This window comes from Mauremys reevesii, linkage group 10 (genome assembly GCF_016161935.1).
Source record: "Mauremys reevesii isolate NIE-2019 linkage group 10, ASM1616193v1, whole genome shotgun sequence".
Classification (NCBI taxonomy): domain Eukaryota; kingdom Metazoa; phylum Chordata; order Testudines; family Geoemydidae; genus Mauremys; species Mauremys reevesii.
This window is the reverse complement of record NC_052632.1, coordinates 50882680-50901452: the sequence shown is the minus strand read 5'-3', so window position 1 is coordinate 50901452 and position 18773 is coordinate 50882680. Positions and strand designations below refer to the sequence as shown.

The 18773-nt window shown below is 45.5% G+C and overlaps 1 protein-coding gene across 2 annotated transcripts in view; it reads left to right on the top strand.

Moving 5' to 3' along the window:
• RAB11FIP3 (RAB11 family interacting protein 3) overlaps positions 1-18773 on the top strand; it is a 179287-nt gene that overhangs the window by 45236 nt on the left and 115278 nt on the right. For both annotated transcript variants that reach the window (XM_039491503.1, XM_039491504.1), the window contains exon 2: positions 14372-14465. In XM_039491503.1, coding sequence (XP_039347437.1) covers positions 14372-14465 — 94 coding nt within the window. The remainder of the gene's footprint in view (positions 1-14371; positions 14466-18773) is intronic.

Genomic DNA, 18773 nt, shown 5'->3' with positions numbered 1-18773 from the left:
ATTAATGCAGCAACTGATGTGGGACTGTATTATCTTGCTCAGGTTCGATGTCAGGATGAAAGGCCTATAATTACCCGGGTCATCCAGTTTACCCTCTTTAAATATTGGCATAACATAAGCTTTCTTCTGGTCTTCTGGAACTTTCCCAGTGCTCTAAGACTTATCAGCATTAATGGTCCAGTGAGCTCCTCAGCCAGCTCTTTTTAAAAACTTATAGATGCAAATTGTCTGCAAAATGATGAGGTGACTTCATCTGATTTTTCTGCAAATATAGAACATGCATAAAAGGCAAAAGTGCTCATTATTTATTATTTTTGATAATTCTATGACTTCATCTAGTAGTGGACCAATATCATTGTCAAGATTCTCTTTGTTTCTAATATACTTAAAAAATAAAAAACAAAACAAAAAATACCCACTCTTCTTCTTGTCCTTGTCCATACTCCGCTGACCATAGATTTTTTTTTTGCCTTGTCCCTTTGCTTTCCTTATCAATTTTCTTCAGTTCCTTTCTTCAGATTTGTATTCATTATGATCAACTTCCCCTTTTCCATTATTTTTTTAAATAAATTTGTATTTGTATAGCTGCCTTTGCTTTCCCTCTAAACCAGGTCGGCTTTCTAACTGATATGGCCTGTAGCAAGGTACCTCCTTCACCTTGCCAGACTCAGTGCTTCTCCCTTTGGTGGTGGCGGGGCCTGGAGTAAATCAGCCCCTTTCCGGATGGTAGGAGTACTTGTGGCACCTTAGAGACTAACAAATTTATTTGAGCATAAGCTTTTGTGGGCTACAGCCCACTTCTTCGGATGCTTATGCTCAAATAAATTTGTTAGTCTCTAAGGTGCCACAAGGACTCCTGTTCTTTTTGCAGATACAGACTAACACGGCTGCTACTCTGAAATCTGTTTCCGGATGGTGTTTGTTTTCCCACTTGGGGTTTATTTCTCAATATTTTACAGGAAGGCCTTGGGGCAGGCCCAAGGGTTGCTCCTCTGCCAAACAAATTTGTGACACAAAACAAGGGGAATACCTTTTCCTATTCACTCTCCTATCCTTGTTGTTGGCCCCAGCGTGTGCCAGTCCTTCCCCTAAACAGGCAGTCAGTTAGGTAGCTTCCCCTGTAGGGAGGAGAGCAGCCTCCCATGTTGGAGGACCTTTCTCCCTGATGCCACTAGCCCTACAGCAGCCTGTCTCTCTCCTTCCTCTCTCACCGGAGGAGGGGTTTTTAAAGGTCTCAGGCAGCCCCTAATTGGACTTGGGTGTCCATAGTTGATTTAAGGTGTAACCCCTTTTCAGCTTATAGGGAAAAGGGACTTTATCATTCTAAGGCTAATATATCTGCCTTCCCCCACCCTCCTACAGCTGTCCAGCCTGACTTTGTCACAGGCCCTTTTCCTCGTTTGTGGGATTGTGGCTTTTGTGGCATCTACTAAGGTATTCTTAAATGATTCCAAATTATCACTCTCACTTTTCTGATTAAATTCTTCCTCCCAGCTGATTTGGCTCATAATTTTTTTTGAGCTTTGAAGAATTGGCTCTATTAAAGCACCAAGTATATATATTACTGGTCTGGACTTCATTCTGTTTGCACATTATAAATGTGATCCAGTCAAGATCACTTGTACCCAAGCTACCATTAATTCTTAGTTCTGTGATCAGTTCCTCTTGATCTGTTTGGACACGGTCTAATATAGAATTCCCTTGTTAGAAAATGGTCATTTATCAAGTTTAGAAATTCCAATGATGTATTAGTACTGGCAGCATGAGACCTCCGGCATATGTCACTCAAATTGAAGTCCCCTGACATCATACAGCCATAGGCGGCAGGTTTGTATAATTTTTGGTGGGGCCCAAAATGGTGGTGCCCCCCCGCTCCCGCCCTGTAAGCCGATATAAAATGAAGCTACAACGCGTCAGTGCCACAAGATTACAAGGGTCAATTAAAAGTGGAAAGTCAGAAGCAGCACTTGCCTACTTCAATATACAGTATTATATTTTGTTGCACCTGTTGTGATGAAGTGGGAATGTTCTTAATATTTTCTCTGAATACTGTGTGGGTGCCTCAGTTTCCCCTGCAAGATGCCAACTGAAGGTGTTGGGGACAAAGAGATCAGGTGGCCTCCTTGTCTGGAAGAGACACAGAGGCCAGAGGAGGGAGTGTCAGTTTGGAGCTGGCTGGGGAAATGGGGAGAGACCCAGAACTTGGTTCTGGGCTCCCCACCCCCCAAGATGGACCTGACAGAGGGGTTCTGTTTTCTGTACCAACAAGCTCTGTTTAAACTGTGTTCCCGTCATCTAATAAACCTTCTGTTTTACTGTTTGGCTGAGAGTCACATCTGACTGCAGAGTTGGGGTGCAGGGACCTCTGGCTGCCCCAGGACCTGCCTGGGCACACTTGCTGCGGAAAGTGCATGATGTGGAAGGGCATGCTGAATGCACCGAGGTCAGACCCAGGAAGGTGTAAGCATCTTGCCCTGGAGACAGTCTGCTCAGAGAGGAGGCTCCCCCAGAGTCCTGACTGGCTTTGAAGGAGTGGTTCCAGAGCATCCCAGCATCCCCTTCCACCCCATGCACTTCCCAGAAGTCCACAAAGGCACTAACACTCCCTCCTCTGGCCTTTGTCAAGAAGGCTAACAGCATTTTGGGCTGTATAAGTAGGGGCATTGCCAGCAGATCGAGGGACATGATCATTCTCCTCTATTCAACATTGGTGAGGCCTCATCTAGAGTACTACGTGCAGTTTTGGGCCCCACACTACAAGAAGGATGTGGAAAAATTGGAAAATCCAGTGGAGGGCAACAAAAATGATTAGGGGGCTGGAGCACATGACTTCTGAGGAGAGGCTGAGGGAACTGGGATGGTTTAGTCTGCAGAAGAGAAGAATGAGGGAGGATTTGATAGCTGCTTTCAACTACCTGATAGGGGGTTACAAAGAGGATGGATCTAGACTGTTCTCAGTGGTAGCAGAGGACAGAACAAGGAGTAATGGTCTCAAGTTGCAGTGGGGGAGGTTTAGGTTGGATATTAGGAAAAACTTTTTCACTAGGAGGGTGATGAAACACTGGAATGGGTTACTGGAATGGGTTACCTAGGGAGGTGGTGGAATCTCCTTCCTTAGAGATTTTTAAGGCCCGGCTTGACAAAGCCCTGGCTTGGATGATTTAGTTGGGAATTGGTCCTGCTTTGAGCATGAGGTTGGACTAGATGACCTCCTGAGGCCCCTTCCAACCCTGATATTCTATGATACTCTAAACTGACCACCAAATGTTTTGCGTGTTTTTCCTGTCAGGTGAGGACTCTGGGGCAGGGCTGGGGATAAGGAACTTGGGGTGCAGACAGGCTGCCCCAGGGCTAGGGCCAAAGAGGACTCCCCTCCACCCTCCCTGGCAGCAGCAAGCTCCAGGGGAGGGACCCCTCCTCTCCCCCGCAGTTCACTGCACATGCTCCTAGGTCCCTCTCAGGTCCAGAAAGCCCACTTGCCTCCCCTATGGTGGGTACCGAGGGGGGAGGTTGCCATCACGTGTGGCCTCCCCTGCTGCCACTGGGGATGGGGCTGCCCCTTGCCCAGCATGATGCAGGAGTGGGGACTGCAGGGTGGTAGCTGGGGAGGGGCACAGTATCACAAAATTCACCTAAGCCCCAGCTGCACAGGTCTAGGAAGCTCTCCTCCCCAGTGGTGTAGCCAGGTTCTAACGTCAGGGGGAGCGAACATGTAAAAAAAGATGCCAGCCAACATATCCAATTACTAATCAGGTGGGGTAGTGGAAGCACCCAGGTACAGCAGGCACCACCACACCAACAACACAACACTTGACAAAATTACACAATTAATGACTATTATGGACTTCAAGATGGGCAGGTGGGTATAAATTCATTCATTTCATCAACCATTCAAAAAATTCCACATCATGCCTGCCTAAATTGGTGCTGGCTTGCTCACATCCCTGTGCCCTGCTCAGCTGTGGCTGTGACCACTCTCACTGCCTGCTGTGTGCCTGGGTGCAGGCACTCAGGTCTGCATCCCCAGGTGCAGCCTGCAGCACTGTGGCTGCCTCCTAGCAGCCCTGATAGCTGCTGCTGGGGGCTGGGCTGGAAGAGGGGGGGGGGGAGCTGGGGAGGGGGAGGGGGGGGGGAGGGGGGGGGGAGGGGAGGAGGGGAGGGGAGGGAGGAGGGGGAGGGGAGGGGGGGGGGGGGGAGGAGGGGGGGGGAGGAGGGGGGGAGGGGGGGGTGGGAGGCTCTGGGAGGGGCAGGGGGCAGGGGGGGGGGGGGCTGGGGGGGTGGCTCTGGGCTGGGGGGTTGCTATAGTCCTCAGAAGCTCCCTCCCCTGTCTATTTATACCAGCCCCCCCCCCTCTATCTTGCCCCCCCCCTTCCCCCACCGCTGCTGCCCCTGCCTCCCCCCTCTCCTCTCTGTCTGTCCCTCTGTCTGTCCTGTCTGTCCCCACTCCCTCCTGTGTGTGTCTGTGTGTGTCTGTCTGTGTCTCTGTGTGCCTGGTGTGTGTGTGTCTGGCTACCCCCTGGCCCCCCCGGCTGGTGTGTGTGCTGCCCCCCCCGTGTCCCCCTGGCTGCCCCTGTCCCTCCCCCGGCCCCCCCTCCTGGTGTCACCCATGTGTCTGGCTGCCCCCACAGTGCACCTGGCTGCCCTGCAGCTCAGGGCTCTGCTGCTCTGGCTGACCAGGGCAGACCTCGCTGGCTGCTCCTCCTGCTGTGCTCTGCGGCGCGCTCCGGCCAGCTCCGCGAGGCAGGCCGCTGGCCAATGGGGCCCAGCTGCCTGCGGGGCTGGGGCGCTGGCCGGGAGCTGCGGGGCTGGAGAGCTGTCGGCATGGCAGCCGCCGCGTGGCGCGTGGGCCTGCGGCATGGGCCCGGGGGCCTGCCTGGGCTGGAGCTGGGCCCACCTTATTGATTATTGGGGGGCTGGCCCCCCGGCCTGGGCATTGGGCCCCCCACCCACGCATTGCCCCCATGCATAGTGTGTATGTGTGTGGTGGTGTAAGCAGGTCCTGTTGTAGTGTGTGTGTTGGGTGTTGGTGGGTAACCAACTACCACCAATTCATGGTGCTAATTTCCTTGTTGCATTCCCATTCACTATTTTCTCCTGAAGTGATTCTTCAACATCACATTAGTTTTTTGGGAAACAGGTAATGCCATTCCCTTTGCCATTTGCCCTTTCCCCCCTTCTTCCTCTAATATAAATAATTAATAATAATCATTCACATCAAATCACCTACCACAAGTCATACCATACCAACTTCTCACCAATGAGCAATTCCAGTTTTTGTTCTGTTTGTTTCCAGCTTGTTATTGTCTGTCAGGCTCAACTAAAATTCTTTATGTCCATAATTCATGTTATGTCCATGTGGATGAGATGAGCTAATAGAGATGAGCTAATATGTTCAAGGGAAAAAAGAAGGAAAAAACCCTAGGTGCCTGTTAGTTTAACATTGTAGTGTATCATGCAATGAAATGGAAAATTTTTTAAGAAGAGAGAGTGAGAGGTGAGGGCCGACTGGGACACTGGGACAAATTACAGCATGTATTTAAGAAGGTAAAGATGCAAAACCAAAACCATCTCTTCTTCTTTGAGAAAGTTTTTTTTTTTTTAGACAAGGGGCGGTGGATCTAATATATCTTTGATTCAGTAAGGCGTTTGATACAGTACCGCATGAGGAATTACTGGTTAAATTGGAAAAGATGGGGATCGAAATGAAAATCCAGCGGTGGATAAGGAGCTGGTTAAAGGGGAGACTGCAGAGGGTCGTATTGAAGGGAGAACTGTCGGGTTGGAGGGGGGTTACCAGTGGAGTTCCTCAAGGTTCGGTTTTGGGTCCAATTTTATTCAATCTATTTATCGCTGACCTGGGAACCAAGAGTAGGAGTGGGCTGATAAAGTTTGCGGATGACACCAAGTTGGGAGGTATTGCAAATTCGGAAAAGGATCGGGATATCCTCCAGGGAGATTTGGATGACCTTGTAAACTGGAGTATTAGTAACAGGATGAAATTCAATAGTGAGAAGTGTAAGGTTATGCATTTAGGGATGACTAACAAGAACTTTAGTTATAAGCTGGGGACGCACCAGTTGGAAGTAATGGAGGAGGAGAAGGACCTAGGAGTCCTGGTTGATCGTAGGATGACTATGAGTAGGCAATGTGATGTGGCCATAAAAGCTAATGCGGTCTTGGGATGCATTAGGCGAGGTATTTCTAGTAGGGATAAGGAGGTGCTAGTCCCGTTATATAAGGCGTTGGTAAGACCTCATTTGGAGTATTGTGTGCAGTTTTGGTCTCCCATGTTTAAGAAGGATGAATTCAAACTGGAACGGGTACAAAGAAGGGCCACTAGAATGATCCGAGGAATGGAAAGCCTGTCGTATGAAAGGAGACTTGAGGAGCTCGGTTTGTTTTCCTTAACCAAAAGAAGGATAAGAGGAGATATGATTGCAGTCTTTAAATATATCAGAGGGATAAATACCAGGGAAGGAGAGGAATTATTTCAGCTCAGTGCTAATGTGGACACGAGGACAAACGGATATAAATTGTCAGTCAGGAAATTTAGGCTTGAAATTAGACGAAGGTTTCTAACCATCAGAGGAGTGCAATTCTGGAACAGCCTACCAAAGGAAACAGTGGGGGCGAAGGACCTCCATGACTTTAAGATTAAGCTAGATAACTTTATGGAGGAGATGGTATGATAGGATAACGGGCTTAGTCAATAGGTCAATTAAGTGCCACACTGGTAATTAGTACAATGGGTCAATGATAGGATATTGTTAGCCTTTTTCCAGAGGGTCTGGCTGGAGAGTCTTGCCCGCATGCTCGGGGTTCAGCTGACCGCCATATTTGGGGTCGGGAAGGAATTTTCCTCCAGGGTAGATTGGCAGTGGCCCTGGAGGTTCTTCGCCTTCCTCCGAAGCATGGGGCAGGGGTCGCTTGCTTAAGGAGTGGGTGGATCGGCTTATGTGGCCTGCATCTTGCAGGAGGTCAGACTAGATCAGGGGTCTCAAACATGCGGCCCGCGGAGCTCTTCCCTGCGGCCCGCGGAGCTCCCCAGGGCCGCCCAGAGGGGGGGACAAAGGGGGCAATTGGCCCTGGGCTCCGCAGGGGCCCCCAAGAGAAAAGCGGAGGCTCCCGCCTCCGCCCCTCTCCTGGAGCCTCGGCGCATAGAGTGCCGAGTCTCCGTCCGAGCGCCTGAGCCCCGCCCCGATCCGAGCCGCGTGGGGAGGGGGCGGGGCTGGGAGCTCTGGGCTGAGCGCTGCGCTCGGCGTGGAGCTCACAGCCCCGCCTCACCACGCGGCTCTGAGCGGACGAGCTCAGGCCTCGCCGAGACGCGCCGGGTAAGGGGGAAGCGGAGCGGCCGGGCCGGGCCGTGGGGAAAGGGAAGCGAGACCCGCCGGCCGGGCGGGGAGGGAAGCGGAGCCGCCGGGCCAGGCCGGGCCGGGGAAGGGAAGCGGAGCCGCCGGGCCGGGCCGGGCCGGGGGACGGGAAGCGGGACCGGCCGGGGCCGGGGCCGGGCCGGGGGAAGGGAAGCGGGACCGGCCGGGGTGGGGAAAAGAGGGACCCGCCACCGAAGCGCAGCCCGGTCTTCGGCGGCGGGGGGCCCCTTCCGTTCCGGGACCCGCCGCCTAAGTGCCCCAAAGACCCGCGGCGGGGCAGGGCTGCCCAGAGGGGGGGGCAAAGGGGGCAATTTGCCCCGGGCCCCAGGCTTCGCAGGGGTCCCCAAGAGAAAAGCGGAGGCTCCCGCCGCCAAGCCACCAAACAGCTGTTGGTGGCGCTTAGCACTTTCCAGGAGGGAGGGGGGAGGAGCGGGGAGCCGCACGCTTAGGGGAGGAGGTGGAGAAGAGACAGGGCAGGGGCGGGGCCTCATGGAAGGGGTGGATTGGGGTGGGGCCAGGGGCATCAAGGGGGCGTGTCAGTGATGCAGCCCTCGGGCCAATGCACTAGTCCTCATGCAGCCCTCGGGGTCATTTGAGTTTGAGACCCCTGGACTAGATGATCATAATGGTCCCTTCTGATCTTGAATTCTATGATTCTATGTCTTTTGGGTTCTTTGATTTTTCTTCTCAACATTTTGATTTTGTGCTGAGTGCTCATATCTTCCTTCTTTTTACCCTCCCCTTTTGCTGTTAGTTTAATCCCCTCCTGACTACTCTAGCTAGCCTGTCCTGGAGATTGATCCCTCTTCTAGTGAGGTGGAGGACATCCAAACCATACAGTCCCTTCTCCCCATAAAACCAAACCTCTCCACCCAGCAGTTCACTTCTAGAATCTTCTGCTTTCCCATCTTTTTTCATGGGACAGGAAGGATCTTGGAGAAGATTGCTTGGACATTCTTCTTCAGCACGCTTCTAAGTTCCCAGAATCATATGTTATCTGGGAGCTATCCTGCAACGCCGTGTCATTAGCGCTGATATAAACCATCGCCAATCGATCCTTGCCCTTGACTTCAGAAGCCGATCCAGTTTTAGAGTGACCTCTCACCTCTTGGCTCTGGGAAGGCAGCACATAGTCCTGTTGTCTGCCTCTCCCTTGCAGAATGTGCTGGATATTCAATACCAGAAATATCTAAAGAAAAGATAATCTGTAGTTTTTGGACAGTTGGAGAATTTGTGGGTAAACTTGTTTTCTCTCTCCTCCTCCCTGTCCCCCCCCCCCCCCCACTGGTTGGACTGAGTTGCCATTCACACATGTGTTCTGTACATGTCTGTTTCCTTGGGTCTGCTGAATCTTATCTCAAAACCTCAAAAGTTGTCACACAACTGAATTGTCATTCTGTCAGTTTTGGACACATTTATCTCTTCCCCATCCCCCCCCAACTCCCTCCCCACCCTTCTGCCACTTTGTGGTCCATTCTAGGAGTGTCCAGTCCATGTCTCCAGCCAACACCTGTTTTTCCCTCTTTATTGGGTCCAGCTATATGCTGTGGTTTTGTGGGTTGGTTCCCATCACCTGCTGGATTCAGTCTAAGCACATCTTTCCCCATCTGAAAACAAGTATAGAATTTTCTCTAACTCAAACTGTTCTCCCTAGTGATAAAGGACTACATGGGTGTGACCTTAGCTTGATAGCTGTTTGTTTTGTTGATTCTTCCCTTGCACCTGCCTGCTTCCTGTAGGCCCAGTGTTCTGTTTGAGCCTATGACATGTGATTGGCCTGCCTCCACTGCATATATTTTGCATTCAGAATAGCATAAAACTTAACAAGTTGTCTGTGTAGGTGTTTAAAACATCCCACCAAAATGCATCTCCCTTTCTTTCTTGATTTCCTCCCCCGCCCTAAATAAATTATATGTAAATATTTTTTCCTGAGATTACTGGTAGAAGCACCAAAATTTCTCCCTCCTAACTTTATCTTTGATACCTTCCTGTAGTACCTCGGTTCTTGTATATCTTTTGGATAACTGAAGAGACCAGAGAATGAATTTTTCCACATGAGAGGGAGGAATAATTCCAATACTAAACTCTTTTCACTGATCCAAGATAGTATTTCACTGCAGCATGGATTCAATTTGGGTACCTGGAAGGTTAAGCTTGTTGGCCTGCTTTGAATGTTCAAGTGTATTATGTGAATGGAATCTCTGCATTGATTTCCCTGCCCCCAAGACAGAGTTTCTCAATGATTCAGTTTGTATGTGTAAAGAGTAAAATAAGGATATATTTCCTTATCCTCATTTCTTTACAAGTTTGGGGCAAAATCAAGTAGCAATTTTGCATTAATAATAAGGAAAAAATACAATATTATTTTTAGTATCCTTTTAATATGTATCCAAAACACTTCAGACGTGACCTGCTGTTAGGGTAAGAGACGAGAATAGCTTTGAAGAGTTTTTTTTAAAAAAAAAATCTCTTTTCCCCCCTCTCACCCCCCAAACGCTGTTTAACAGCAATGATAGCAGGCCATTCTGAAATCACACACACAACTCTGAATTTCATGTATCGTACCTCCTGTTGTCTGTTGAAATTTGGAACTTGGGTGACGATAATGTAGTTCCAGAAATCATTACTGAAGCAGGTTATTGGTTGACAAGTAATTAAACCTCAAGCATTGTGCATTTTAAAAGGAGGATGCTTTGAACAGACATTTGCTAGAAGACCTCTCGAGATCCCTTGCAGTCCTACGATTCTGTGTGATGATCCATAATGCTTTATACATAGTTAAAGATGGTCAAAAGGCCTTGCTGAAGTCGAAGATTGATTGATTTTTAAAATAAATCCTGCTCTTTTCAGCAAGCAAAACATCGATTCAGTATGAGAAGCTTGTGTTTTGTGTTTTTTCCTGTTTGTGTTAATATGGATGGCTGATAACTACATAAGTAACTTTATAAGATCTTGTTTAGATTTTTCTGTCCAAGATGTGATTTTTTTTCCCCCCCTGCCCATATCTACTTATTAACTGTAACTCTTGCTTATTATTTCTCTATTTGATGCAGAAATACACACTACTGCAATGTTATGGATTCACAGTTAAGCTCACACACATCAGAAAATGCAGTTAAGATCGACTGCTCGCATAAGAACGGCCGTACTGGGTCAGACCAAAGGTTCTTCTAGCCCAGTATCCTGTCTTCCGACAGTGGCCAGTGCCAGGTGCCCCAAAGGGAATGAACAGATAATCATCAAGTGATCCATCCTCTGTCACCCATTCCCAGCTTCTGGCAAACAGAGGCTAGGGACACCATCCCTGCCCATCCTTGCTAATAACTATTGATGGACCCATCCTCCATGAACTTATCTAGTTCTTTTTTGAACCCTGTTAGTCTTGGCCTTCACAACATCCTCTGGCAAGGAGTTCTACAGGTTGACTCACCATAAATCTGCCTTTTTGAGAAATAGAAATTGAAATATATTGCATAGTATTTCTTTCTTGCAACTTCTTAAATATGTGTGTAACACGTTGTAGTAATGTGCATTAACTTAGAACAAGAGAGAGGAAACCAATGGCCTGTGCAAGTATGCACTTGTGCATGGTCTCTCTTTCTCAAGCTAGGTGTCTGAGAGGATATCTGTGTGCATAGTAGAGAATCAGCAAGGGCATGCAGAGACTCTGTCTGTTTAGGATCTAAATGTAGCTTGTGTGTGGATGCGTAGGATTTGGGGTCTCTTGACAATAACAAAATATGCCATGATGATGATCTGTTTCCACAAGGACTGAATGGTATGTTTGCAATCCTTCAGTGCCGACGTGGAGTATGTGTACATAAACTTCGGCTTCTGTTCTCTAACCTGTTCTAATGTTTGAGTCTTGACTGAGAGTGTGGGTGGCATCAGGGAGCCGGAGCCAGATCTAGCTGCCTGGCTCTAGCTCAATTTAAAGTCATCCTGTGTCTCTCTTTCCCCCCCCCCCCCCCACAGTGTTAACTTAATATGGAAGGATCCTCAGCAACCTGATGCCAGTGGAGAACTGGGTGTTGTGGAGATTTGGTCCACACTCCCCTTACATGTGGGAGGCACATTTTCACACCTATGAGATGATGGAGCTGCCTCTACTGACTTCATGCCTGTGGACATTCCCCTAAAACAAAGGGACTTCTGTAGCTGCCATTCTAGCTGTCTTAGGTTCACTTTGTGCAGCATGAGCAGCACAAGGTGAACTGTGTAGACTGGAAAATTGGCCCTGTGAGTATTGGTGTGATATGGCAGTGGATTGGCGGTGTGCATTTCCAAGGAGCTGGCCTGTCTGTGCCTGTGTGCAGAGGGGGATTATCTGCTGGGTGTGCCACTGTGGGGTTGAGCCACTGGTGGGTTAATCGACTCGGTAGTGTTGCCAGTAACCATGCAGTTAAACCCTTGTGGAGACTTTGTGTTGAATGTTAATTATAACTTTATTTTGCATAGTGCCCATAGGCCTCAATCTATATTGCAGCCCTATTGTGCTATGCAAAGCACAGCCATAGTTGCAGTTCCTTATAGCTCACGGTGGGACAGTTACTTGAGATTATGTGCACTGATACACATTCTCGTGCTTATTTTATTTTAAAATACCTTTTTCAATCTGACAGGAAATTTGACTCTGATTAAAATCGAAGTCTGAAATGTGAGTTCAGCCGTTTACCTATATAGCAACAAATAACAACTACTTTTTTTCGAAAAACAGGAAAAGTGGTTTGGTTTGGTTTTAGCTTTCCACTTCCACTTACTTAAACCAAACAATACCCCAACCCCGCAAGATGACAGAATTGGTTTTTACTTAATTTCCACGCTTGGGGAAATGCTTCAGTTGATGTAAATCAGCATTCGCTCCATTGATTTCAGTGGATCTCTGCCAATATACCTGAACGGAGGATCTAGCCCTGGGTTGTTTTAGACCCAAGATGAATTTTTTGAGAGGGATGCTTCAGCCCTAAAGAACTGTCAGGAGTTATGTTGGAAACAGGATTTTAGACTGTAAAGTGAGTTGCTGCGATGAAGACTCCATTATTTGCCAATTTGTTTCGTTTTCTCTAAACAAGATAAGCTTGAAATGAAGAAAATGGGCATTCATTTAGTCGTAAATTAGTGTACATTTTTCAGTCTCGAATGTGGGGATTTGATCCTTAAATCTGCACACGTTTGTGTCAAAATGCAATATCTTAACTTTTTTTGTTTCTTTCAATGTTGTACTTTTTTTTTTTAAGGTAATTATGTTCTCTGAGCAATTTGCTGGCTAGCATGCTCTTAGTTCTTTTAAAAGCAAAAGTGTTCCAACACAGAAAATTCATGATAAAAGTAACCAAACCTATACATAACACTGTTTTTAGTTTCACAAGTTATTACTTAGAGGAGACCTACACCTTAAAATGTCTGTGGTTTATTGCTTGTCACTTCCTGTGCTTTAATGGTATGTTAGCAATTGTTTTTGGTAGGTGGAGTCTTTCTGAAGCAATGATGTATTTTTTCCCTCTTGGAAATGTTAGAAATCATGCATGAGAATGTCAGGGAACCATGGAAAGTTCGATTAAATGTCACTGAAGTGCATGTGTGGGTGGCTTTTTAATATATATAACTACAGACCAGTGTACAATGATGAGACATTCATGACACATTGACAACTCAAAGGGACACTGCTAAGCTTGGTAAACTCCAAACTCCTGCATTTCCTGTACTTGCTTGTTCTCGGATTCTTTTTAGGTGCAAGGTTTTTTTTCCTCAAAATAAGTGCGATGTCTCATCACCTTTTTTGCCAAGTACAAGCAAAAATAGAGAAATAATCCAAGCTCCATCAGCATGCAACTCCGAGCAACTGGAATCAGAAATTAGTTTGTGTTCATAACGGATTTGGCCCGGGGGGGGAGGGGGGGGGAGTCAATAAGGAAACTAACTCCAAGCTTCCTAATGGGTTCCTATAAATGGTAAAGTTGGAGAGGGAAAGGAGAATGTGAATTGGGAAAGTTCTGTGACTTTTTTTAGTACAGCAGTATGAAACAAATTCTATAATTCCATGTGTGCCTTTATTCAGCATCTGGGCTTTCTTTTTTGTTTTAGACCTAGAGTATATGGCGTTAAGAGATATAAAGATGCCTCAATGTCACTTGAAAGGGTAACTTTCTAAAATAGCAGCCTAGGAAAAAGTGGTTAATTGTTTCAACATCCTAAGAATGAACTATTCTATAATTGTTTGTCTGAAACAAAGACTCAGTAGCAGCCATTGAGGGAATTAGGTACACCTTTTTGAAGTCTTTGTTTGGACTGCTGAGGAATGACTTTAGTTTTGCCCTCTAATTGTAACTATTCTATTTGAAATGCCAAAATAATCATTGCCAGTTTGCCAGAAATGTCTTATTACTCCTTGTCTCCTATTCAGTAGTAGCCTCCTAATCCTTGCAAGCTGATGTGATTTTATTTTCTACTCCCTGCCCCCTTTAAACATTGCCTAATCATGAAAGGTTTTCCAATTATGTCTAAATACATAGCACAGATCAGTTCATTATTGTTGAATCCCCTTAATTGGGACCCCCTGGTGGACATCCCATTGTCCGAATTAAGCACCTGTCCCAATTAAGAGAAGCTTTTTTTTTTTTTAAGGTGCTGATTGAAAAAATTTAAGTTGAAACAAAAATATTGTACTGACTCATATTCACTATATTTCCTCTTTGTATCTCCTAGTCAGTCAGGTTCAGTATTAAGATTGGCACTTAGAATTTCACTCCCATTTAATGGTTCATTAAATACCAGTTAACCCCTTGGCAGTGTCTGCTTGTGTCCCCATTAAATGGATTTTTTTGTTAATACTGTCTCAATTAAGCAGCACTCCTTCCCATTTTCTATCATTAGGCTGACTCTGCTGTCTTTGAGACAATCCAACAAAGCACCATCTGATTACAGTCTTCCCAAATAAGTGGAGTATACTGTGTTTGAAATGCTTTGCTGTGAAATTTATAATGCTGGTTTTGTAATTGCAGGTGAAGGACCTAACAAAATATCTAGACCCCAGTGGACTTGGAGTAATCAGCTTTGAAGACTTCTATAGGGGAATCGGAGCTATCAGAAATGGAGGTTAGTTTATTTGCTATTTACAGTATGAACAAAGGAAAGAGATCAAATTTAGAAATTCAAGGAGTTGACCTTGTAGACCAATTGCTTGGTAAAAACAGTTCCTGGGTTTCCCGATCCCTTTAGAAAGCTTATAAACCTTATTTAAAGTATTAATGTTGTGACATGAGGTCCATTATTTTCTGCATTGTATGAAGAACAAGGCAGGCTGGTTTTAGACGCACTTAAAAAAAAAACCTTGCTACTACATTGCATTTCACAACTAATCAGTAGGGCTGTCAGATGATTAAAAAAGTTAATCACGATTAATCGCACTGTTAAACGCGAATAGAATACCATTTATTTAAATATTTTTGGATGTTCTTCCACTTTTTCAAATATACTGATTTCAGTTATAATACAGAATACAAAGTGTACAGTGCTCACTTCATATTTATTTTGATTACAAATATTTACACTGTAAAAAACAAAAGGAATAGTATTTTTCAATTCACCTAATAGAAGTAGTGTAGTGCAATCTCTTTATCCTGAAAGTTGAACTTACAAATGTAGAATTATGTACAAAAAAACGCATTCAAAAATAAAACTATAAAACGTCAGAGCCTACAAGTCCACGCAGTCCTCTTTCTTGTTTAGCAATCGCTGAAACAAACAAGTTTGTTTACATTTGCAGGAGATAATGCTTCCTGCTTCTTGTTTACAATGTCACCTGAAAGTGAGAACAGGCATTCGCATGGCACTTTCATAGCCAGTATTGCAAGATATTTACATGCCAGATGTGCTAAAGATTCATATGCCCTTCATGCTTCACCCACCATTCTAGAGGACATGTGTCCATGCTGATGACGGGTTCTGCTCGATAACAATCCAAAGCAGTGTGGACCAACGCATGTTCATTTTCATCATCTGAGTCAAATGTCACCAACAGAAGGTGGTTCAGGTTCTGTAGATTCCGCATCAGAGTGTTGCTCTTCTATGACTTCTGAAAGCATGCACCACACCTCGTCCTTCTCAGATTTTGGAAGGCACTTGGGTTAAGTGCTGTAACTATCTTGAGAAATCTCACATCTGCATTCTTAAAATGAACATGTGTCCGAGTCATCATCCAAGACTGCTATAACATGAAATATATGGCAGAATGCGGGTAAAATAGAGCCGGAGACATACAATTCTCCCCAAGGAGTTCAGTCACAAATTTAATTAATGCATTATTTTTTTAATGAGCATCATCAGCATGTCCTCTGGAATGATGGCCTAAGCATGAAGGGGTATATGAATGTTTAGCATATATCGCACATAGATACCTTGCAATACTGGCTACAAAAGTCCCATGCAAATGCCTGTTCTCACTTTCTGGTAACATTGTTAATAAGAAGCAGGCAGCAGTATCTCTCGTAAATGTAAACAAACTTGTTTTTCTTAGCGATTGGCTGAACAAGAAGTAGGACTGAGTGGACTTGTAGGGTCTAAAGCAGGGGTCTCAATGTCCCGGCCTGTGGGCCATCTGTGGCCCGAGAACCTCCCCACTGCGGCCCGTGGAGGAGAGATGTATGCAGCCACGCTGCCGGCAATATCTGCTACATGCGCCACCCCCTGCAGCTCCCATTGGCTGGGGGAGAGAGACAGAGATACCATCACTAGTTGCTGGGCAGAGTCAGCCATGGAGGCAGCCTCATTAGTTGCTGCACAGAGTCAGCCATGGAGGCAGTGTCACTTTTTTCCACAATGAATATAAACAAGTCAAAATACCGAACACAACTATCTTAGGAATTATAATGTGATTGGAATAACAGACACTTGGTGGGATAACTCACATGACTGGAGTACTGTCATGGATGGAAATAAACTGTTCAGGAAGGACAGGCAGGGCAGAAAAGGTGGGGGAGTTGCATTGTATGTAAGAGAGCAATATGACTGCTCAGAGCTCTGGTATGAAACTGCAGAAAAACCTGAGCATCTCTGGATTAAGTTTAGAAGTGTGAGCAGCAAGGGTGATGTCATGGTGGGAATCTGCTATAGACCAGGGGGATGAGGTGGACGAGGCTTTCTTCCAGCAACTAACAGAAGCTACTAGATCACAGGCCCTGGTTCTCATGGGAGACTTCAGTCACCCTGATATCTGCTGGGAGAGCAATACAGCAGTGCACAGACAATCCAGGAAGTTTTTGGAAAGTGTAGGGAACAATTTCCTGGTGCAAGTGCTGGAGGAACCAACTAGGGGCAGAGCTCTTCTTGACCTGCTGCTCACAAACAGGGAAGAATTAGTAGGGGAAGCAAAAGTGGATGGGAACCTGGGAGGCAGTGACCATGAGATGGTCAAATTCAGGATCCTGACATAAGGAAGAAAGGAGAGCAGCAGAATATGGACCCTGGCCTTCAGAAAAGCAGACTTTGACTCCCTCAAGGAACTGATGGGCAGGATCCCCTGAGAGAATAACATGAGGGGGAAAGGAGTCCAGGAATGCTGGCTGTATTTTAAAGAATCCTTATTGAGGTTGCAGGAACAAACCATCCTGATGTGTAGAAAGAATAGTAAAGAAAGAAGTGGAAGCTTGGACAAATGACCAGGGAGGAGTATAAAAATATTGCTCAGGCATGCAGGAGTGAAATCAGGAAGACCAAATCTCTTGCTAGCTGCAACTCCAAGCATGATGTTAAGAGTAACAAGAAAGGTTTCTTCAGGTATGTTAGCAAAAAGAAGAAAGTCAAGGAAAGTGTGGGCCCCTTACTGAATGCATTGTAAATTGAGTTTGAGACGCCTACTCTAAAGTTTTGCATTGTTTTGTTTTTGTAACAAAACAAAAAATCTACATTTGTAAGTTGTACTTTCATGATAGAGACCTCACTACAGTACTTGTATGAGGTGACTGGAAAAATACTGTTTCTTTTGTTTATCATTTTACAATATAAATATTCAATCAAAAATAATATAAAGTGAGTACTGTACACTTTGTATTCTGTGGTGTAACAGAAATCAATATATTTGAAAATGTAGAAAAATATCCAAAAAAAAATTTCAACTGGTATTCTATTTAACAGTGCGATTAAAACTGTGAGATTAATTGTGATTAATATTTTAAATCGCGATTAATATTTTTGAGCTAATTGCAAGAGTTAACTGTGATTAATAGAAGCAGCAAAGAATCCTGTGGCACCTTATAGACTAACAGAAGTTTTGCAGCATGAGCTTTCGTGGGTGAATACCCACTTCTTCGGATGCAAGCAGTGGAAATTTCCAGGGACAGGTGTGTGTATATATAAGCAAGCAAGAAGCAAGCTAGAGATAACGAGGTTAGATCAATCAGGGAGGATGGGGCCCTGTTCCAGCAGCTGAGGTGTGAAAGCCAAGGGAGGAGAAACTGGTTCTGTAATTGGCAAGCCATGGCTCAGGATTAAACAAAGACTGTGAATGGCTTGCCAATTACAGAACCAGTTTCTCCTCCCTTGGCTTTCACACCTCAGCTGCTGGAACAGGGCCCCATCCTCCCTGATTGATCTAACCTCGTTATCTCTAGCTTGCTTCTTGCTTGCTTATATATACACACACCTGTCCCTGGAAATTTCCACTGCTTGCATCCGAAGAAGTGGGTATTCACCCACGAAAGCTCATGCTGCAAAACTTCTGTTAGTCTATAAGGTGCCACAGGATTCTTTGCTGCTTCTACAGAACCAGACTAACACGGCTACCCCTCTGATACTGTGATTAATAGACAGCCCTACTAATCAGAAGTGGGTTTTCATAAATGTTTGCTGAAATTAGTGTAAGTTTAGTTAGGAAAACTCGCTTTGGATTTAGTATATATTGAATCTTGCAATTTTCCCATGGGGTTGGTCAATAGAGGCACATAGTCAAGTGATTTTAATGGAGTGCTTGCAGTGCGTGGCTAATTCTGGTTTAGGATGTAGAACCTTCTAAATTGCTAATTCTGATGCAAATGCACTAATTTTTACTCTAACCACCAGTGAACATAGCATGTGTAGATAACGTCTAACAAAAAGCAGATGTAATAAGATTCTTCTGATCTTTTACTGTTTTGTAATTTTTGTCATATAATACCATTTTCGGTATTCTAGCCAACTTGTATTGTAAACTGCTAAGGGCAAGGTCATGTCATGTTTGTCAGTAAAATGCCATGCATGCCTATAGTGTTATATAAATAATCTCAATGAATCTTCCACAAAATGATCCTTCAGACATGAGGATGTCTTCAGAAAAAATGTATGAAGGAATGCTATTTAGCTGTTACCTGTATGAAAACAGTATTTTAGCAGTCCTCATTGGGGAAACTGGATATTATGAGCAGAACATGA